Genomic DNA, 23,809 nt, shown 5'->3' on the forward strand with positions numbered 1-23,809 from the left:
ATTCTATAGCACTGAGAGGAGAAACACTTAAATCTGCATTGCAAGGACCAAAATACCATTAATATGATTCACCCAATATTTATTGAGCACCTACTTAACAAGGCTTTCTGTCTAATGCTATGGGTGCTGGAAAAATGAGTAAGACTAACAACCTAGTGTACAACATAATGTCAGTAAAACTAAGAAAAATATTACAGTATTTAGAGTTAAGGGAGTTAAGACAGACATGACCACCTAATCAGGGGAGGCTAGGGTGGGAGATATGGGAGAAGAGAGGACAGAAAAAACTTCAAGGAGGAAGCAACATTCCAAATAGGCCTTAGAAGACAGTTAAGATCTGTTTAATAAATTTTTTATTTTAGCAAAGTTTTAGATTTATAGAAAAACTGTGAAGTACAGAGAGTTCCCATATGCCCTTCATCCACTTTCCCCCCACTATTAACACTACATTACTATGACATATTTATCACAGGTGCTGAATCAACACTGATACATTATATTATTATTACTATTATATTTATTATTATTATAAGTTTATTTATTTATTTTGAGAGAGCACCAGTGGGGTAGGTGCAGAGAGAGAGAGAGAGAGAGGATCCCAAGCAGGATCCACACTATCAGTGGTAGAGCCTGATATGGGGCTTGAACTCAAGAAACGTGAGATCATGACCTGAGCTGAAACCAAGAGTCAGACACTTAACCGACCGAGCCACCCAGGAGCTCCCAACACGGATACATTATTATTAACTGAAGTCCACACTTTAATCAGATGTCCTTAGTTTTCACGTAATGTTCTCTTTCTAGTCTAGGATCCTATCCAAGATCTCACATTACATTTAGTAACGTAGGCTCTTAGTTGTGACAGTTTCTCTGATTTTCCTTGTTTTTGTTAACCTTGACAGTTTTGAGGAGAACTAGTCCGATGTTTTGTAGAATGTCCCTTAGTTAGGAATTATCTTATGTTTTTCTCATGATGAGAGTTGGGTTATACGTTTTTTGTAGAAAGACCACAAATGTAAAGAATTATTTTCATCAGAGCATATCAAGGGTATATACTACAACCTGACTTATCACTGTTGATATTGACTTTGATGACCTGACTGAGGTAGCTGTGTGTGTGTGTGTGTGTGTGTGTGTGTGTCAGGTTTCTCCATTATAGAGTCATTCTTTTTCCATACTGTGCTTTTTGGAAGGGAGTCAATATGTACAGTACACCCTGCAGGAGGGGAGAGTTTTGCTCTCCTTCCTTAACAGCAGAATATCTAAGTAAATTATGTGGAATTCTTCTGCACAGATGTTTCTATTCTTATCTATCTATCTATCTATCTATCTATCTATCTATCAGTATTAACGCAAGGATATTTTTTATTTTGGGTTACAATCCAATAATAGTTTATTTTCTTGATCAAATTGTTTCAGAATTTGGCAATCAGAAGCTCTTTTAGTTTGCTCTTGTGTCCCTCTGATATGCTCCCATCAACGTGGGGTTTTGTTTGAGCACCTCCTTACTTTCTGGCATGACAACATGCTCCTGTCTCATTTCCTGCCCAAGTTCCAGAGTCAAATATTTTCCAAGGAGTCCTGGTTTGTTGGGAGAATGGAAACCAAGATGAGGGTGCTGGGTGTGTTTGTTGCTACTGGGGTGCCATTTCTTTAGGCCTTCTCAGCTGACAGAGCAAGCAAGTATTTGTGTACATACCAGATGGTTAAGATGTTGAGAGGTGCAATGGGAAGCCATGTCCTTAACAGGATTTTCTTAACATTAAATATTAATAAGAGATTCTGTATCTCAGTTATTTTCAGTCTCATTCACAGGATTAACAGGGAAGTACTCATATAGACTATTCTCTACTGTTTTATCTTTTTCCTAGAAATATTAACAGAAGTCCACACTTTATTCAGATTTCTAAAACCCAGGGAGTTTTAGATATTATGATGAAACTTCGTGTCAGTTTGAGGAGTTGTACTGTAAAATTACACAAAGAAAACAGAGTTAAACTACTTGAAAAGTCACTGAGAGAGAGAAGAGCCAATGAAACATTCCAACAGTATTCTTTGATTTACATCAACATCATTAGGCCACTGTTGCCCTTTAAAAGCTCATGACAAGTATAGGTATCAAGACAGCAAATAAAAACCTTCTCTAGCCCTCACCTCACAAAATAAGAAAAGAAAGACACTATTAATTTCTGGATGGAAACGAAAGACTTAACACTATTGGGCATCTACAATGTTTCTGACTCCCTCTAGACAATTACTGTCTTTTAATTCATGAAATCGTCATACCAACTATTTAACAGATGAGGAAACCAAAGCACAGAAGGTAAGCTGTCCAATTTGCACCTACTAAAAGGCAGAGAGTGAATCCAGCTCAGGTAGTCTAGCTACAGAAGGGTGCTGCAAATCCACAGACCATTCTGCCTGAGGAATGAATGTCTAATGAAGGGGAGATTTCTGCTGATGAAGTTTGGCATTTTCTCCTTCAGTGTGGAGGTCCCGTTAATGGCAGAGAAGGCAAACCATGGGTTGTTTAAAATATATCTTTCTCACTAAAGATGACTCCTAAAATTGTTCTTGTTGTTGCTTAGGATATCCAAAAGTATACTCATCTGTGAGTGGTAAGCAAAATGCTTTAAAGTGGTACATGGGTGAACATTTTCTCACTTTGTCACAAATTAATTTTAATGTGTGTTAAAAAGTGTATATTGGAAAAAATATAGCTGGGACATCAAACCCATGGTTTCATAAATATCCTTGATTAAGAATGAAGCACTCAGATGGGTATTTACATTTTAAAAACACTTCAAATAAAAACTTTCAACATATAGCGTATTTGATATACACAGAAACCACAAATTTTGAGCAACACTAACTTAGACTTACAACAGAATAAAAAGGTCAGGTTTTTCTTGTAAGAAATATTATGTTGTTACATTGCAAAGAATATATTACACAGGGTTTTCTTTATCTCTCTTGTTTAGTATATGCTAGGCATAGAATAAATTACATGTAATTTGTTGAGCATGCAGTATGTGATATGCACCAAAGTGAGCTTTGCATACATTATATCGAATGCTGTCAACAACCTTTCAATTTTATTTTCCCCTTTATTATCTCCCTGTATAATGAGGAAGTGGAGATTCAGGGAGTGACACCTGTTGCCCCAAATATTAGGTCGGAAGCAGCAGAGCTGAAATGTGAAACCAAGCTTGCCTAACGAAAAAAAAATCTATATTCTTTCCACTCTATAAACAATCACTGGTGTACATTGGCAAGCAAGGGAGGAAGTATCATTCACATTCATCATATACAACGTATGGCAAAATACTTCAGCAAAGTATGGCAAAATATCACATTCATCATATACAACATATGGCAAAACAATAACAAAAAGTCCAGAACACTAACCAATGATAACAATGAAAAATACTTCATTAAAAATAAAGCATTCTTTAAGTGTAAAGAATAATAAACCTGTTACTACTGCAGTTGGTAATCCAGTGTAACTAGTTTTCTAATAAATATCACAGAAGTATTTGTTGTTTAAGAAAGAAATCCCGTCCCCGTTCTCAGTTAGTGTAAATAAAATAACTTCTTAAAATGTCTCTTAAAACAACTGTGAATATTAAAATAAAGGGTTGCCCATTCTATTTCTGATAAACATCTGAGACTAATAGTGCCAACTGAATGATCACGATTAGCCAGGCACGGCCCTACTATCTCAGCAAAGCTAGGCCATCACAAAATAAACTCTAGCTATTTCCACTTTTAAAGGGTTGGCCTCTTTCTATAAAAGAGAAAATTAGATTCTACATACTTTCGGGATAATCTGAAAATCATTACATTATCAACATTTCGCATCTGCCATATGTGTGTATCTTAAGTAATAGCTACAATCTGTGTGACTCTCAGAGGGATCTTCTTAAATTGAACAATAGCATTGTCTATCATCCTTATTACTTGGGAAAAGAGTTTGTTTAATCTGACCACAGCATTTGAAAAAGTAGTGTTTTATTCTTGCTTTGAAATTAAAAAAAAAAAAAAAGGACATAGTTCATTATGCTCTCAGGCCAAAGTCACCACTATCCTATAATTAAATCAAAATGTAATAAATGAAAGTGATTTTTCTAGTAATGACTAATTTACTGAATCACAAAATTGGAGGTTTTTGATAATTAAATGTTAGGTATATTGAAGCTTACTGACACTAAATACTGACACAAAAATGGAGTTGATGACAATAGAGACAAATTAAGACTTGTTTTAATGTTTAGTGTTTTATTAAGTTAAACATTAAAATTAAGTAAGGGCTTTACTATTCAATGAAAAATGAAAATTTCTGTTAAAAGTATTTCCTGCTTTCTACTGTTACTTTAAAAAAAAGCAAAAAAGTATTTTTTTTCCTAATGGTGACCATAAAAACAAACATTCTCAATCTTCCATATTAACTTTAAGGCACTGCATATAAACTACCTAAATCTTTGCCACATCTACTTTTAATAAGTAGATGAAAAAGCAGACAGCAAACTCCAGACATTAGTAAAGTTGAATTTCTATAGTTATAGAAGATACTTTCTTTTAAAATGTAAGATTTTATGTTAGTCATCTTAACTCAACAATCCTTTTATGACACTACCAATAAATTTTAATATTTTAATGTAGAAAATATGTGTTATTTGGTATTTGCTCTTCATAAAATTAAAATGCCTTTTCAGCTTCTTTCTTAGCAAAAGCTAAACATTTATTTCTGTTCTGAGAGTTATATCCATGTAATGCTGAAATATTTTAGGATTTAACCACTCCTATGAACATTCTGTATTCATTCCAGCATCTCTCTTGCCCAGAAGAAAAAATATCAGCAGTCACAGAACGCTCTAGTATACTTTATGTATGCACTGACTATTCAAAAGCACCAGGGGGAGCAGACAGCAGAAGAACTAAGAACAAGCACCCCAGAAAAGCAATTAATTTATAGGCAACAGAAACATGATAGAGATGTTGGTTAAAAAGTAAATAGACAAAATAAATTCCGTAAAGAGGTCATGACCACATTTGCAAAGTTGGCTTATGCATATCTAGAATTAACTAAAGAAAAACCTGAAGTCTCTTGGAAGGATGCTTGAATGCTAACTTCATGAGACTCGCAGCTTGAAGCACGGCCGTTTCCAGCAATGCCAAGCCTCGAAACTGCCCCCAAATTAGAGAGGAGAAACAAAATATATTTTTATAGTGGTATATTTTAGGAGGAAATCAAAATGATTTTGTTTTCTCTTTTAAACATCACTGCACTCAGAGACACTGAAGGCCTTCTGAAATATGTATTATTAGGTCACAGGAGGATGAAGTGACAGGGTTCCATAGCATGATCTTTGAAAGTCCTGAAGCTTAGACTCTTGGCCTGACCTCCTCACACCCTCAAGTTACTTTCTTGAGGGAAAGGTAGCCAAAAACACTGTGAAACTATCCTGCCTTAAAAACAGTCTAATGAGGTATTTTAGCTTTGCAAATTCTGTACAAAATAAGGTATTTTAGCTTTGCAAATTCTGTACAAAAGAATGGAAATGTTTCCACCAAGTCCATTTATGTTTTACATGCTCCAAGAATTAGTAAGCGCTGTGTTTTTAGTTTTAGAGTAAAAGAGAAAAACTATTTAGCACTTCTGTCTGGATTCTGTAACTGGAACTTAAGAAGAGAGTAGACTTCTAATTTGAAGTTCAAAATGTTTATATGAATACTATACCAAAAACTGTGTATTATCTACGCATTTTAAAATAACATAGACATGTGTACTAAAGACTGTATAAGATCAGCACAATAATATCCATTTGAAAGGTTAATGTAAGAGTTTGACTATGTATATGTATATATATGTATATATATGTGTGTGTGTATATATATATAACAGCCTAGCTAATAAATAGTTTGTGATAGTAGGCACTATACCTGTTATTACTGCTATTAATATTTAAGATTTAGGTAAAACTTCCTTGATTGTTTTCTTGGCCAAAATATGTTTTTTTTTTTTACCATTCAGTTGTAATTTTTGCTTGACATTTTAAGTTTCATGGATTGTTATAATGCAGTCCATGGATAACAAAGTAAACTGAAGCTAAAAAATTGAAGTCATTTTTCTAACGTACGTCAGCTAGCAAGGAACAAAACCAAGATTTAACTTCCAGGTCTGTCTGCTTACAAAGCTTTGAGACCTTACCAAAACCTCCCTCAACTGTAGCAATGAGGTTCCAAAGGAAATATGAACAAGTCTCAAGAAGATTAATGTGCTTATGAGGGTAAATGCTGTAGTTTTAATCACTCAAATTAAATGCCATCTGGAGTTTCTTACCCTACTTGGTACAAACATCCTACATGTATTACAGTCAACGTTGGCCTTGGCCAAGAGTTCAATAATCTTCCTGCCTCAGTAGCATCCGTAAGTATTATATGCACATTACAATAGCAATCAGAAAATACAGGTAAGTTGCTTCTGAAGCACCATTTTAAAACTGCAAATAACTTGGATTTCTTTAATTAAGATTTTTAAAAACACAGAAATAATCTGTTAACCCAACTGGTTGAATGGGTTGGAGAAATCAATTTCCTTCTTCATAATACCCAAATCTATCTCCACAATAAATATTCTCTTTCTATAATCACTTAAAATTCATGACCTTACTAGTATTTTTATTGTTATTTTATACTATTAAAAAAAAAATCCAAGTGAGAAGAAAACCTAAAAATGTCAGGATTTTTCAAAGGCAGAAAGACAATAACCAGAAAATACTGGCTGGTTCAAAGAAGTGCATGTTAAAATAATGGATAGTAACACAACTGAAAGCCAGAAAGCAATGTTGCAGATGTATTCATTCATCCTCAAGAGATATGTGATGCAAGCTGTCACATCTCCAATTCAGACTTAGGTTGGGCATCACTGGGACCTTAAGATCAGCTGCTCCCACTCAGTTTACAGCTCATGTGGATGGGACTTATTCCTGCCCTTGTTATCAAGCAGAAGGGTGACTATACAACATTCACCAAGAGCTCTTTTTTCCTTCTATGTTAATCCTTTTTCACCCACAAAAAGTTTCACAAGTGTAGCATTCTTTTAAAAACGAATGGGTTAAAGAAAGGAAATGGATAGCTAAGAAATTAAAAGGTTAACCAACAGCTTCAGCCAAGTTGAGTTTTTTTAATGTTAAAAATAAGTGTCCTGTCAATAATCTTTCAACCACAAGACACAAACAGCTAGAATCACTACGTTTTTGAAACGTCTTTTCTCACTTAACCTGCATTTCACTTCAACCCAATAAACACACATTTTAAACTAAATCTATAAATTAACTCAAAGTTTAATTGGGTGCCTTCACAATGAAGATTAAAAAATATATATTCCTGTCTTACTTGGTGCCATAAAGAAAGAAATCATTTTGATCAATTACTATGACCTAGAGCTGTATTTTTTAAAATCTTGAAGTATAAACTAGTTACTTGTCAGCTGCTGTCACTTATAACACATTATTAGGTTTCAAGTTAATTTTTAAATTCAAACACAGGTCTCATCATTAAGAGTATGGATTTCTGGGGAAAGTAATTATAGCTGCTCAGGATCATTTCTCTGAAAAAGTACTGTCAAATCATCTTGAAAACATAAGTAAATGTGTGCATATCCCTTGAGGTGCCTTCAGATTCTGCTCTTCTTTTTTTTATGTACAATTAATCAGACAAGAGAATTAAGAACTCAACCCCACTGCAGAATGGTCCCATTCAGCATGTAGGACGCTGAAGATACTAGGCATAGTCTACTGCTATTATGAGCCAAATTATTAAAAAAAAAAGATTTGTACATCATAAAATTAATCAATAAACTAAGAATTTGTTAGCCAGCTGAGCACAATGGCACCTGATACCAAAGCAGGGAGTAAGAGAGCAGTGATGGGTTATTCTGATGAGAAGCCATACCAAATTTCTAACTGAGGCCCAAATAACAAAACCCAAAAACCCAAACAAGCATAAAACCCAGATTTGACCAACACTGTGCATGTGGGTTAGGTCAGCATGCTTATGGGTAGGTTAGTGCCTATAGACAGTGTGTGAGGAGTCTCTTTATTTTATTTGAAGCTAACTTTTCACTGTGAAAACAGTGCTATCTATATAAACATTGTCAACAGAGAAGACAATCAAGGGGCTGATATGCTATGGTATTATAAAACACTGATTGTGGAAAAAAACAGGTGGGATAAAAACTACAATAAGCTATGGAAAAGCATCACTCGTTTAAAGATACCTGCACAAAGATAAACCATAAAATGGTATAACCTTCCTGACCTTGTAAATAGGTGGCCAAAGATGTTTAAATGTCTTTAAGGGACAACTGTTTCTAACTGCCACACAGTTACCAGTTTTTACTGGTTGACTCCCTCAGTCATCTGCACCCAACGTCAATGTGCCTCCTTTCCTAATCCCTGAGCCAGTCATTAAACACATACAACATCCCAATTGTTTCCTTACATAACTAAAGACAAAAAAAAAAAAAAAAAACACAGGAATTCCAAAAAATAGAGTAAAACTGATAACACTATACCTTGCTTTAAGGCTGTCTCAGGCTGAAGGTGACTTCTCAGTCCCCCAAACTCCATTGGCCATCAAGACCAGCACTTCAGCATATGACACAAACGACCCATTGAAACATCACTGTAACTATATGACCTCAGAAAACTGGGTGTCTGTCCAAGATTCATGAAAGCAAAGGTAATGATCCTAACGAACTTTCTAACTTTCCTGACATTTCCTGTGGACACCTAAGGCTAAGTGAACACATAAAGGCTCAGTTCTCACAACGTACCCTGACATCTAGATAAAGGAGAGCTGAAGTTCTAATTCTAAGTTCACGGAACTCGGAGTGTGAGTGCGGTAGGTAGTGACATCCTAGAGGTTTCACTGACCTCCAGCAACTCTATTTCCAACCGGGAATCCCAAGAATACCCTTAAGCATGCATTGCCAACGGACCCGCCTGGGTTTCTGCTGCAAGGGCAAAGTGTCACTTACAAGCCCACTGCTCTCCCATCCAAAAAAAAAAACCCCACTCACTGTGTCCTGGGAGTACTGCAGTCAAACTATGTCAAAGTTGCTTCTGCAAAATGTTTGCTTTGTGTGGAGTGAACGTGAGACAGGGAAGGCACAGAATCAGGAACCTCCCTTCAAGGGAGCAGAACAGCCACCATGCAGCGTGACAAAATCCCTGCACGTCTTTCTCAGGACCACAGGGGCTGGCGAATTCACCCGCGTGGGAACCGCCAGTCTAGGGGCCTCGGTGAGAGGCCGAGCCAGGGCTTACCTTGTTGGAGGCCATCTCACTGACAGAGTGCCTGGTCTGCAGGGTCTCTAGCTGGTCCAGACACCAGTCCAGCTCCTCCAGGGTCTCGCTGGCCAGTTTCTGGTAGGCCTCCTCTGCGAAGAGATAGGGAAAGGGGGACTCAGTTCTCAAGCGCTTCACGGGGCCGCCAACGAGTTCAAAGGGGGCCATCCTGCCGTACCCCGCCATGCTCGGACGCCCGGTGCCCGCACATGAGGGCTGCTCCTTCATAGTGCCGAGCCTGGCACCGCGCCGAGGCTCAGCTAGCGGGGCGGCCGGCCTCGGGGAAGCACGGTTACTCCAGCTCGGCGTCTCAGTCCCGCGTCCGGGGAGGGCGCACGAAGCGCGGCAGGCCAACTTTCACACGGAGGCACGGACAAAAACCTCACGGCGCGGCTCTTCGACGGTGCGGCGGGCCCGAGTGCCGGCCCCGGGAGGCTGGCGAAGGGGGCGGCGCGCGCGCCTCTGGGCCAGCCCCGCGGCGGGAGCGCCCGGTCCACGGCCGGGTCTCGTCGCCGGCCGGCCTGAGCGGCGTCCCCGCTCCCGCTCCGCCCGCCGAGCCTTCTCACGACGAGAATGAATCAGCCGCGGCCGGGTGCGCGGCCACCACGTTTCCTGTTTTCTTTCTCAACTCCCCCGGCGCCCGGCGCAGCGCCGCTCCATCGCCGCGGCTTTCCGGGAACACTCCCCCTCACGCCCCTCGCGGTCCTCGCCGCCGCCGCCTGGCCCCTCCTCAGCTCCCTGACGAGGAGCCTGCCGACTGCCAAGGCCCGCCCGCGCCCCCCGCCGCCGCCTTCCCCGAAGCCCCAGTCCCGACAGCCCCGCCGCCTCGCCGGGGCATCACCCCGCGCAGCCCGGCGCCGCTCGCTTTGAAGCCGAGCCCGGGAGGCGCGGACGCGAGCGCGTGTGTCTGTGGGGCTGCTGTGGGGCTGCGCGAGGGGGAGCGGCCCAAAACCCGGCGTGGAGCGCCTGCCGCCCGGGGTCGCGCCCGCCGCGGGGCTCAGGCGGGACCTGGCGCGCGCGCGCGCGCGCGCGCGCGCGGCCGCGCACCTGCCCCACGGGGACCCCGCGCGCCCCTCCCGGTCGCCCCGACTGCCCCAGCCTCCACGTCTCCACCGTCGGCCGCCACCTGCGAGGTTTCGCGGGAGAGACCGACGGGCGGCACAAACAAGGTTATTTAGGACCCGCGCGATCGTTTTTTGTGGGTTTGGGTTTTAGGATTCTTGAAGCTTCGTTTCTGAAGATTTAGGATTTACCTGCTTCAAGGGGACAGGGTAGTTATGGGAATAAAATTCTTTCTGTTGAAACCAGACTCTTTCAGTACGCAGCCCGGCCCCTGCTAAGTACCAGGCCTCTACATTTTGGCGTGGACATAAAGAAGCAAACAAAAACAATGTTGGAGGCTTTAGAATTTACAGATTTGACAATATGCTGTATTTTCACGCTCAGAACTAAGAGTTCTCTTAAAGGAACAGCAATGTGAATGCCCATATAATATGGGCAGGTGACACATGTCCTGCATACATGCTTCCTCCGTGCTTGGGACTGCAAATCAGAGACCAGGATGATCTTGTAATGCCAAAGGAAGAAGCCTGGAAGGGTGTTTCTGCCCACCGTGCGCACAAAAAACTACAAAGGTGAGAAAATGAAAAGACCATATCCAAAGGTATCATATGGAAGCTGGTTCCATTTACAAAAGCTGACCCTAGGGACCACAGGCAGACTACATAAAAGGATCAATTGCAGACAACTTTACTGCATTAGCAAGCAGATAAACAAAACTTTCAGGGGGGAAAATAATCCAAACTCCAGAGTCGCATCTTAAAAAACTTGGTCCTTGTCAATTACAAAGACTACACTGAAAAGCTTAAGTGAAGTCGGTGAGATCCCTTTTCTTTGTCTTCAAATCTACAGGAATTGAAGGAGAAGAAATTCTGCCCTTGAAATTTAGACTCCATAAAAGATCAGTGGGACAACAAAGAACTTCGCACACTGAATCTTGGCTCCTGGGATTTACCAGATAGGTTTTAATACAGCATTTGCAAAAGTTAGCATAACTTTCAAAGTATTTGCTACATCTGCTACATGGCTCATTGTTATCAAGGATTCTTGGACTGTTTGGTATTCACTTTAGGGACTTAGGTTAAAATTTGTCTTTTTTATTCCTTTTTCTTTTAAGCACCAATCTCTGTAAATATATACTTTAGGTGCACCAACAGCTGCCTAAATCTTGCAAGGTAAATTAAAGAGTAAGACTGGACCTTTATTTCCCCTAACAAAAGTAGCAACCTTAAAGACAATTTAAAATAATAAAAATAAAGTATTTTATCTGTGTAGCCTTTTCCTGATTATAAGAATATAAAAATATTAAATGATTCTTATAAAAATGGAAAAAGAGAAACATGACACAATGTAGAAAGTCCCTTGTAATCCCATACCCTAAGGATCACAAACAATTAAGCCTATGACCATAACACAATTTCATTTTACTTAATACCTTCCATATGCAAGTATAGAATAACCTAGTTGAAATGGTAGTATGTCTACTATATGGTTTTATTTTGTTTTTGCTTTTTTCCCCCTCTACTGCATAAAATAAGGATGCAGGACATTTAGAAAGGAAATTAACTTATTTTAGGTTGAGTTGTCTATAGTAAGCACATCCAGTGGGTTAGAGATGCAAAACCATTGTTCATTGCCATCTCTCCAGTCACTGGCAACATAAAGAAGCCAGGAATCTTCTCTCCGCACCTCTAAGGGTTGGTTTTCCATGTTCCTCTCCCTTCACTCCATATCTTTCAAAGTCTGAGCCCCAAAGGGATCTTCCCAGTGTAAGTAATCTTCTCATCTTCACCAACTTCTCAAACTTTTCAGAAATACAGGTCTTGGGCATAGCTGAATATGGTGCCACATATTATATTTCAGTATTTACTTTTTAATCATCACGGGGGAAAAGTAATTCAGTCAAGTTTCAATGCTTCAAGACATCATACACTTAAATATGGGACTTGACCTTAAGAAGGCAGAATAGCAACAAGAGGGACAACTTATTTCAGAAGATCTACTTTATGTTCATATCAAAAATTAGCCATTTTGACAATCAGCATTTGGGTACAATAATAGTGCGGTACGCACGTATATGTTCAGTTCTACCCACTTCTGCATGCATTGTATAAATCTAGAGAGTGGTCACTACCTACCAATAATCAAGAACATAATTACTGACAGAGCAAAGAAGTTTGTTCTATAAAACTGTTGTTCAAATAAGGAATTATTGCTGGTATTAGCATAGAGCTAAGAATACTACTTTTTCCAAATTCCTAGGTTTATAGGCAATATGGCCAGCCACAATTTTTAAGGATCATTATTAAATCTTAACTTTTAGGAATTTTAACCCCAAATGTTCTAAGACATCGAGTGACTGACCTTTTCATCCCCACTAAAAAAACCTCACTGTGGACTTGCCAGCTATCCTACAGGAAATTGAGTCACCATACCAAACAACACACCTAAACGTCATCGACAGCTAGCAGGACAAAAACAGTGACCTAGTTTAATTTTGGATTTTACCAAGAACATACACCGCATTCATTAATAAAATGCTTTCTCTCCAAAGTATTCAGTGTGGCACTACTTGAAAACACTATATGAGAGGTTTGTTTTTTTTTTTTTTCAACCATCCAAAATCTTGCTAAGTCAAGGAACTGCAAGGAGAAAAATGCCCAAGCAACAACTGTTAGCTAAATCCCATCAAAGCTAGGAGAGGACTATCAAACAGCAACAGAGAAATGGCTTGAGCTCTTGGAAGTCCCCTCCTACAGTAGTGCTCGTTTTTTGTTTTTGGTTTTTTTTTTTTTTGGTTTTTTCAAGCCACCCTTGAACTATGTCACACCCGTGTTTCTGCTCAGGATCTTCTGTGAACAAACAGTCCTCAATTCTTGCAGGCCAGCACTAGGCTTCCGTCACTGTGATGCAATCAAGGGTTCCCCTGACACATGGCCTGAAACAGTGCCAGGGGCTCCCGGAGAAGATGCTGAAGCAGCAGCTTCCTTTTGAAAAGGGGAAAAAAGTCATCGCCTCAGAGCCACAGCAGTTAGCTAGAGGCTGAGGTGGTTTTCTTGGGAAACGTTCAACCAATTACTCTTCTCCACGACTTAAAACAAAGCTGACTATTGAGATGAAAGGATCCATTCTAACCGATGTGTAATTGTGTGGATATTGGTTCTTTTTTATGGCCCGTATTTGAATGATTAAAGGTCCATGTAAGTTAGTGACAATTCCTAGACAGGCCTATAGGTGTAAATGAAGAGAACAGGTACAAAAAAAAAATCACTTTGGGTACCATTTGTTTACATTTAATTAAAATATAAATATAAATACTAACAGTTGATTCAGATTTTTGCTAAAAAGAAACTTCACTAAGTATCTTCAGAAAGCAAATACTTAAATACATGTATCTTCCTAATCAGGTCCAGCTTCTCCCATCCTAATTCCCACCAAAATTCCCTCTTTGTTCCTAAGGATGGAGTTAATAGTGTCTAAAGTAGGTAGAACTGGAGGAAAATGATTCCTATTTCACCATGTATTGCTTCAAGGGAGTTACTCCCTGAGTTTGCTACAGTAGAAGATTTGTCCAGGTTAGCTCTAACTTTTGCTGACTTATGTTTTTTTTTTTTTTTTTCCTTCTATACACTTTATCTGATGGGAAATACATGAAGGGATTGGATTCACTTTCAACGTATACATGTAACAGGTTTAAGCAGAGCCTTGCTAGTGGCAAGCTGCTCTCATTGCCAAGTGTATTACTGACATCAAGTTCTTGTTTTGAAGTTTTTAAAAATCTTATGAAATATATAAAATTTCACTTAGTACTTCCAGAAACCTCCAAAGGGAAGATGTACATGGTTTTGTGAGGTTTCTTTTTTTCCTTTGTCTTCCTACCATCTATTGTTGTTGTGTTTTTTTTTCTAATGCCACCTAAGGCTCTAGTAGAATTTTTATAATGAAATAAACACAATATTAGGTTTCAATTGACTTCTACAACCAGCAGTAATTCAACAAACATTTGGTTAGCACCAACTATGTGTCATGCACTTTATTAGAGTCTATAAAAACAAGGTGACTAAAAGAGTGTGTCCCTTATCCAAGGAAAACCTAGACTTTGACATTGGAGATGATTTAAGCATACTATATTGTAGAAAGCATTCTGAAAGGAGATAGCATGTAGGCTATTGGAGAATAAAAGAAAGCTATTTAAATACACCATTCCCTGACATTTACAGGCACACAATAAATATTTGTGAGTAAATAACCAATAAGTACACATGTATTATGACAAAAAGAATATTTCTTTGCAAGTAATATTCAAGCAGTAATAGTTTCCTGGGTATGACTCTCTAGATATATTCATCTCTACCTATCTCTTAGGCTCAGTCTACTGCTTTCTACCTCTCCTACTTGTCTCTTTTTAAAGAATGTCAGGAACAGGAGTGCCTGGGTGGCTCAGTCGGTTAAGTGGCCAGCTTCGGCTCAGGTCATGATCTCATAGTCCATGAGTTCGAGCCCCGCGTTGGGCTCTGTGCTGACAGCTCAGAGCCTGGAGCCTGCTTTGGATTCTGTATACCCCTCTCTCTGCTCCCCCCTCTCCTCACTAGTACTCTGTCTCTCAAAAATAAACAAATGTTAAACAATTAAAAAAAAAAATAAAGAATGTCAGGAACTAACATTGCCAGAACTTTGGTTAAGTACACCATGGTGTCTTTCTGGAGAGCAATGTTAATATGATACTTAAAGTGATAGATATGGTAATACATACATAAAATGATCTTTACAAAATCAAAAGAAATTTTGAAAGAACCCATCAATACACCAGTATGCAGCTTGGGGATAACAGGTGAATGAACTAAAGGTCATGTGCCATCCTCCCAAGATCAGGAGAATGTAAATTAAAACTGGGGGTATACTGAATCTCCTACTTACTCTTGCTAATTCTAAGTCTAGCCAATCTGTAGTGCTCATGTTACTTTCTAGCAGATGCATTTAAATGTATATTTGTCTCTCCATATAACAAAATTAAATACTGTCTATCCCCTCTCCGTGTGATTATTCTATGTTTTCACTGTTTCATCTCCATCATCACATTCCCATCTGCTTTCCCATCCCTGTGCCACACACACGCACACGTGCGTGCACACATACACACACACACACATACACACACTGTTGGTTTTTCGTTTCTACGTTTTCCTTAGAACATGACTTTCCTGTCTTAAGAACCACTTCTTAGTCTTTATACTGTATTGACCAGTTATATTATATGATATATTTATTTTCTGTAAAAATTTTACTTAATTCCTTGCTCACTATTCTATCTTGCACATTCCATCATCCTCATTTCCTGATCTTTGTTCTGATGTTTCACAAGGAAAGAGGACCTCTGTAAATGATTGCCCATAAAGGAGACACTGGTGGAAGGTATATCTTTTGATTTCTTGCACTTTAAATTTTTTTAATGTTTATTTATGAGAGAGAGCGAAAGAGAGAAAGAGTGTGAGTGGGGGAAGGGGGCAGAGAGAGAGGGAGACACAGAATCTGAAGCAGGCTGAGCTGTCAGCACAGAGCTCATTGCGGTGCCTGAACCCATGAACTGTGAGATCGTGACCTGAGCCCAAGTCAGACACTTAACTGACTGAGACATCCAGGTTCTCCTGATTTCTTGTACTTTAAAAGGCACGGTGCTTCTTAGCCTTTTCAGAAGTTCAATAAACCTTTGAGAATCTGATGCCAACCTCCCTAGAAAACTGGACACAAGTCGGTGTGATCAACTTTTTTATTTTCAAGGTATTCACTGACTTCCCTGAAGTCACCATGGACTCCAGGTTGAGAATTCCTATCTGAGTAGGGAGGAGAAAATACTTGTTTTCATCAAGAATCTTTCATTCAGAGTCAGTACCTCTGCTGCCCTCTTTGTTTCCTTACTCCCCTCATTGTGAAATACCTAAGAGAAGTAATGCCAAAGGGTCACTCATTTCGTTTAAAGGAATTGAAGTCAGGGCTAGGAAAAAAAAATTACACAACATGTGTCCAAAGAAACACTAGGCTCTTTTAAACATTAAGGCTATAAACAGAGTCTCAGAAGAGTAATTTATTATGTCCAATTTTTGTTCTCACTACTTGTGCTATAAGTAGAACATGTGAGTGAGAAGCCATGTTGGCCTACTGGTAAACCTGCATTTGTTAAATGTGTGCATAATACAGAGCAAGTTTCAGAACTCAGGACCACATTAGGAATACTTGGCTTGCCTACTTGTAAATAAGTTTGGTCCAAGCACAAACTTAATTAAAAGAAATTAGTTTTCTAGGTGTATGAGAGTATCTAGGGATATTTAGATTTGGATAGGAAAGTTTTTTACACATGTACAAGAATCTACAACCTATAGAGTTCCCTACCAGGGTTAGTATGACAGATCAAAAAGAGCATGGCTTTTGGAGTCACCCAGAATTTGAATTCTGGTTTTGCCATTGTTCTAGTTGTGTTATATTAAATTAGCCATTTAAATATCCAAACCTTTATAAGTTGGGAAGTTTTATGAGAAATGCATTTAAAAATGCATGAAAAATCCCAAGGGCCATATCTGACTTATAGTAGGTACTCAATCAATAGTAATTATTATTCTGACTCACCATATGAGGTTGTTTAAATAAGTTAATCTGCAATAAGGCATTTAACACATGAAAGGTTTCTTCTTCTCTCACAGGTTCTCAATCCTTAACCAATTACTTTTCCTATCATTACCATCAACACCCAACCATTAACCACTTCTGGGCTGAATATTAACAAGGAATCTACGATCTAGAATAGCCTTCATAAGACCACACCAATCATGTCGAATCACTGTGTATAAAAAATATGTATACGGTAAGTCACGGGTTAATAAAAGAACACCACTTACTATGAGGTTACTGGGAAGTTCATTCTAATATTTCCCAAAGAATGTTCAACTGATTATTACTCTTATAAGATTCTTCTTACCAAAAGAATTGTGTAGTCAAACAAGTTTGGGAAATGTTATATTTGTAGCCGCTTTGCTGTCCTTTGTAATGGACATGAACCTACCAAAAACTAGAAGTTCCACAGCAAAGAAACCTGTTTAATGTCATTTAACACATATTACCTAAACTTATTTGATCCTGAAACAGGTTTTTTTGTCATGCAACCATTATCATCTTTTGAAGTGTACTTTGGGAAGTTTGTTCTGTACCATATTAGATGAGTCCAAAAACATAAACACAATATATACCTTTTGTAGGCTTCCATGTATTTGCAATCTGTCATGTTTTCGACATCTAATTTCCCTTCCTCAGAGCTTTGTGTACTGTTGAGAAATGGTCAGAGAGTAATCTTCATCCTTTCCTTCCTTTCTTTTTTTGTCTTTTTCTTTTCCCCAGAAAGAGAGCAGTTAAAAAATCTATAGATATTTATTGAGTCTCTCTGATGTGCTGGTGGCTGTGAAATGCAAGAACATGAAAGATTCAGAGGCCTGGACCTGGGAAGGAACTTATAATATCCCGCTGAGAAAATCAGACACGTGACCAGCTGCTGCCTACAGAAACTGTGAGGTGGCGTAGAAATCATTCAGTATGTAAGTGCTACTGTAGTTCAGAGCTGAGGGTGGGGGGTGAAGGGGTGGGGAGAGATGTACTGTAGCTAAGCATGCCCGGTTCCAGGAAGAAGGTGAACCTGGATGTAGGTCTTAGACAAAGTCTGTGGTTTGAATGGCTGTGGGAGGAGGGTATCAGCCAGCATTCTTTTCAGGTGAAAGAAATGTGTGAAGCCTGAATAACAGTTATATGTGTGGGCGGTCAATAGCCTGGATGGAGTAGACTCCTTCCAGGGAGGAGAAGGGAAATAGGGTTGAACACTTTAATGCGTGGCCTTGAGCTAATGGGTATTGAGGGAATTGGATAAGTGCACTGGTAGGCCAGGAGGATGAAATAAAAGAGTGAAAAGGACAGAGGTTAAGAATCCATTCCAGTAGTCCAGATGTATAGTGGTAAGCAGGGAGTTCTAGAAGTATTCATTTTAGTGGCCTACTCAGACAGTAATGGGCAACAGAAGTAGCATGACACTGGAGACAGAGATCTAGGTTCCTCGGTTGGCTCTGCAACTTAGCAACCATGTGGCAAATTTAGATGAATTATTTAACTTCTCTACCTCAGCTTTCTCTTTTGCAAAATAGGGCCCAAAATACATCCTACCAAAGGTCACCCCCCGAACACTGGCCATACATCTTATTTGAATTTTAAGACTAACTATAATTTCAAAATCACTTTTCCATCTGCCTATCTCATTTTTGTTTCATTTCAACTTAAATGCATAATTTGTTTAAAAAATTATAAATATTTATCAAGTCACTTACATGTAATACATAACAGCTGCTTTCAACAGCAGTGCATCTCCCCCGCCCATCTCTTCTTAAAATACAAAGGTATCAAAACAATTCTGTATGTATTTTTTTTTAATTTTTTTTTCAACATTTATTTATTTTTGGGACAGAGAGAGACAGAGCATGAACGGGGGAGGGGCAGAGAGAAAGGGAGACACAGAATCGGAAGCAGGCTCCAGGCTCCGAGCCATCAGCCCAGAGCCTGACGCGGGGCTCGAACTCACGGACCGCGAGATCGTGACCTGGCTGAAGTCGGACGCTTAACCGACTGCGCCACCCAGGCGCCCCTGTACGTATTTTTGATAACAGTAGTAGTCAGCACCTGGATCTCTCTGAAAATTAACCCAGTTAGTATTCACTATACCTTCTACTTTAAGAAATTTAAACTATAGTCGTTTTATTAAGCAAGATTAATAAAACATGCTATTCATGTTTTATTTTATTCTGAAGATTAGATTTTGAAAACATATATTATCCCATAGCAATCTGGACACTTCTTGCCATCCATGATCATGTAACTCCAACTTTTATTTTGAGTATTCCAGGTTTATGTTTAAATGATATCTCCTTGATAAGAGAAAAAAATAATTACATAGCATTTTATTCCCATTGTTTAAAAACTAAATGGCTACATACACACAAGCATGTACACAACACACACACACAGACACACATGTATGTGTGTATGTATGTATTTATCTCTGAGGCATATTTACTAGCCAGAATTATTTTATTTAATGTGTGGGAATTTTGCTTTGAGATCTATTAAAGTATTAATGTGAGTAAAAGATTTTTGACTTAAGACAAGCTTGAGATCCACTAAAAGTAATTATTGTAGTATGGACTTCTGGCGACTTTGTATTTTTTTAAACAAGTTTTCTTTCCCTCTTCTCTCTTCATCCCAGTTTGTAATAAAAGTCTGTGGAATACCAAGATTTCTAAAGTACAAGCTATCTAATATGCAGATACTTTGTAAAGCATTTCTCCTAATATGTGTGAATTTCTGGAGCACACCAAGGTTTACCAGTTGAACACACAAACAGGGATCACTCACTATGGGAGCCAGACACATCATGTGAATGAAGGAATGATGTGGTGAGTGGGGACTTCCGGAGCAGCAGGTGGAGACTTCAGAGGTCATATGTGGGAATGCTGCCCAACTGGTGCCAGATCTTCAGACTGTTCAAAAGAATCCCGCATTTGAATTTTTTAATGCAAAATCTATGTTTTTTAAATTTTGACAACATTTCAAAAAAAAAGTTAAACATCTTAAGGATGAAACAAAAGTCTATGGACCTTAGTGGCCAGTTTGCAACTTCTAATATCAACAGTGCTTAGCACAAGTGACAGAGACTTTCCTGAGAGCAGTACTTCAGGCAAGCCCATAAGAACATTATAATTTCAAGGTAGAGAAATTAAGTTAAGAAGCATTTCTGGAATCTAGGATGCTAATATAGTGTTGTTAAAAGACTATTTGGAGCCAAAAGGCAGATTCCTTTCCAGGTTCCAATGGTTACTCACAACTGGTCTGGCCCAAATAATCTCAGCTGTCCATGGACCAACTGGACCCCAATGAGATGTGCTATGAGGAATTAGGCCTGACCAAAAACATCTGACTCTAATGACTTAACAATTGCTAAAGACCCAACCAATCAGGGAGCACTGTTTCCCAAAGACTGCCATGCATCCTAACCCTTTCATTGGCAAATGAATAGGAAAAATAAATCTTTCCACTTAGCCTTCATTTTCCTTTCTAGTCCTTAGTATCTTACAAATAAATTCCTGGAACACCTATCTGTTTCCTCCATTTGTAGAGGTTTTTTCCTTTGTCAACCCCTCCTACAAAATCATATGTTTCCAAAGCACCTCTCGTATAATAATATCTGTCCTTACACAAGACCATATCCTGGATTTTTAATCCCTATTGGCTAGCATTCAAACTTGTTAGACTCTTGAGAACTCCTCTAAAATCCATCTGACTGGACCCACCTGTCCTTGCCATCCCCTGTGGCTGATCCCACCCACATACCCACCTTTTGTCAGCAAGAGTCCCGTGTCTTCACATTTGGTCATGTTTGTGGCTTGCTGGTCCAATACTGCCCTCCCATTTTCCTTCCATCTATTCAATTCCTACCTTTCAAAGACTAAGTCCTTTTTGCAAAGTTTCCTTCAAAGGAAGCTCTGCAAGAGGCAGACGACAAACTCTCCATAGGAATAACAGGAAGTTCTCTGGTGGAGGAAGTCAGTCTTGAGATCATCCAGGGAAAGGCAGTACTCAGGAGGAGATTAAGGGCAATGGGTTCCCAAGTTGGAGGGAAACCACATACTTTATTTGTTTTGGTTTCACCTGGACTGAGTCCTTTCCACAGACAAAGTTGGGAAACTAGGGATTGTTACATGATTCATCCTTATATAGTTAAATGTTAGTTTGATTCAACCAGTAGACAAATACTTGTTGAACACCTGCTGGGAGTATCTGGTAGGCTAAGAGGTACTAAACTTACAGAGCTGAATGCAGATCTCTGGCTTTAAGGAGCCTACCGCTTAGAGGTAGTGAGTGACAAATGAACAATCACAGAGATTTCAAAAGAAATGCATGTATGTAACAGCAGAAACATGCAGAAGGTCAAGAAAACTTAGAGGATCCAGCCAGGCTTCCCCTAGAGGCTGCCCATGCTCTGCTCTACCTGCTAACTCATGGTCAGAGGTTGCAAACTTAGCTGGGACTTTAGAGAACAGTGTGTCAACAACAGAAGAGTGGGTCTGGTGGCTCAGATGGGGCAAGAACCAGCTCACGGCATAAGACCTCAGGCACACCATGCACAAAAGAGTCTTTTCCTTCTCTAACTCTCCAAATTCTCCAGGGGAAGCCTAAGAATGAGGGGGAAAGGGACAAAGGGAGCTACAACCACTGCAGCAAAAGGAAAGAATAGGCCCCAAGTCTCTGACAGTGTAGAAACTTAGCCAACTGTAAGCTGGAACATCAAGATGATAATGTTTATTCAAAAAATATAATTAAAGAGGCAACTGTGGGAGGGAGAAGAGAAAAACTGGGGCTGCCTGATAAGTGGGTGAAGAAAACCCAGTACCTTAAGAACTTGATTGTATTTTATAGCTTGAATTCCTCACTTGCTGCTGCCTCTGCCTGCCTCCTCGTCCTCGTCCTCCTCCACAGGAGCAGGCCTCCATGGCCCCAGAGTCGTGATCTCTTTGTGGGGAATGAACATTTAGAAATGAATTCATCTAGGCAAGTAACCATCGCTAAATTAATTTTCCTTCAGGTTGAGTGAGATTGGCCCTTGAATTTATCCTGTGTGGTGAGGTCCTAGAGGAAGGTGCGGGTTCTGCCAGCAGAAAGCCCCTAATCCAGCTTCAACCCCACCCATTCCTTTATTTAGAAACAAGGCCACCAGGTCCTTGCTCTTTTTACTCCCTGAATGGACAATATGCTGACTTATTCTGGTACAGAGAGGGACCTTACAAGGATTGAAAATCCAGGAGAATAGTTTTTGGGGTGAGGTAGTCCTTGTTTCCAAACCTAAGCTTTGCCACCGACTAACCTGAGACCCTCATACAAGCTCATTAACTTACCTAAGCCTGTTCTCTGATTTGTAAATGGAGAAAGCAGTACCCACATCATACAGTGATTTTGAAGATTAAATAGGATTATGAATGTAAAGCAGTGCTTGAGAAACAGTAAGTGCCCCAAAAAACAATGATGATGATGAATTTTATATGCAGGCACATAGAGTGTATTAGGACTTTTTGAATGATTTCCAGCTCACTCCAATGCTTCACTCTTCTTCCAGCTTCTCTTATCCACTGACTGACTGATGGTCTCCTCAGCATTTATTAATGTGATCAGGAACAGTAATTCTGGAAAGTACTCTCAAGTTATTTACCTAATTAAACAAACATACTTTTTAACCCAGATGCCCTAAATCTCTGGTAGCTTGTCTTTGCTGATTTGGTCTGAACAGCTCAGCTGGTAGGGAAGGACTTTCTGGTTGGAAAAAATATATAATTAGCAGACTGGAAAACAAGGACCCCTGAGTTTAAAAAAAACATCACTAAAACAGCCTGATCACCCTGTTTACTTTGCCATCATATCTCATGTTAGTTGGGGACTGGGAAAATCCAGGTTACCACCCAGCAGGAGTTCCCTCTAAAGATAGAGACTGGCAAATATCATATGTGATGCATGAAAGCCAAGTTATAAGTTTCACTCTTCAAGTAATTAAATCACTAAACAGTTTAGCACAATGATTTGTTTACTAGTAGACTGATTTTCTCCAGGGTTGGAACCATATCAAATTCATTTTTCAATCTCTGGTGCTGGACATTGGCTGTCACATACAAGGTATCCAGTAAATGTTTTTTGAATTTAACTGAAAAAGCATGGAACATTCCCTTTATTATAAGACTACTTTTTGTAATGTTTCCAGACTTTCCAACACATCTGAGAATCAATAACTAGATTGCTAGAGGAATATTAACGTGGTAGAGGGGCTTGGAAACCTCATTGCCTATTACACGATCACAGGACCTTTTGTACGGGGGACAGAAATCACTGGCAGACTGACCCAAATCTCCATTTTTCCCCTCCTAGCAACCTATAGGACTATTTATTCTCCAGGTACCTAAATATACTAATACATTTATTTGCTTAGATATCTGTTCCTTATGGGTAGGGGGTCCATACATCGCAACTGGCCTAGAATTTAGTAGGTTCAAATCTGTTATTCAAGGGTAGTTATGAATAGCACTGCCTTTCACTCTAAAAAGTGTTCTGGTTTGGATGCTAAATCATATGGACACTACTTTTGGGACAGTTCATCACACATCATTTAGCCATCCAGCTCTACCTCCCCTGGAAGTCTGAGCACTATGCCTGCCCAAAGCTTTCCTCTATGGAGGTGGCTCTGTCAATCACTGCATTCAGGAGCTTTGGAACTGCCCCCGAAAGAACAGACACCTCTCTCTACTGAGAGAGACACTCTCAGTGGAACAACA

The 23,809-nt window shown here is 39.4% G+C and overlaps 1 protein-coding gene across 7 annotated transcripts in view; it reads right to left on the reverse strand.

Moving 5' to 3' along the window:
* The window catches only part of PDE4D (phosphodiesterase 4D), a 1,415,237-nt gene that overhangs the window by 43,880 nt on the left and 1,347,548 nt on the right, over positions 1–23,809 (reverse strand). For 5 of the 7 annotated variants that reach the window (XM_047855197.1, XM_047855190.1, XM_047855204.1 and 2 more), the window contains one exon: positions 9,333–9,445. In XM_047855197.1, coding sequence (XP_047711153.1) covers positions 9,333–9,445 — 113 coding nt within the window. Of the gene's footprint in view, positions 1–8,578; positions 8,643–9,332; positions 9,446–9,531; positions 10,017–23,809 lie in introns of those variants that run through there. The other 2 variants (XM_047855231.1, XM_047855240.1) reach the window with 2 other exon arrangements.

Source organism: Prionailurus viverrinus, chromosome A1, assembly GCF_022837055.1.
Source record: "Prionailurus viverrinus isolate Anna chromosome A1, UM_Priviv_1.0, whole genome shotgun sequence".
NCBI lineage: Eukaryota > Metazoa > Chordata > Mammalia > Carnivora > Felidae > Prionailurus > Prionailurus viverrinus.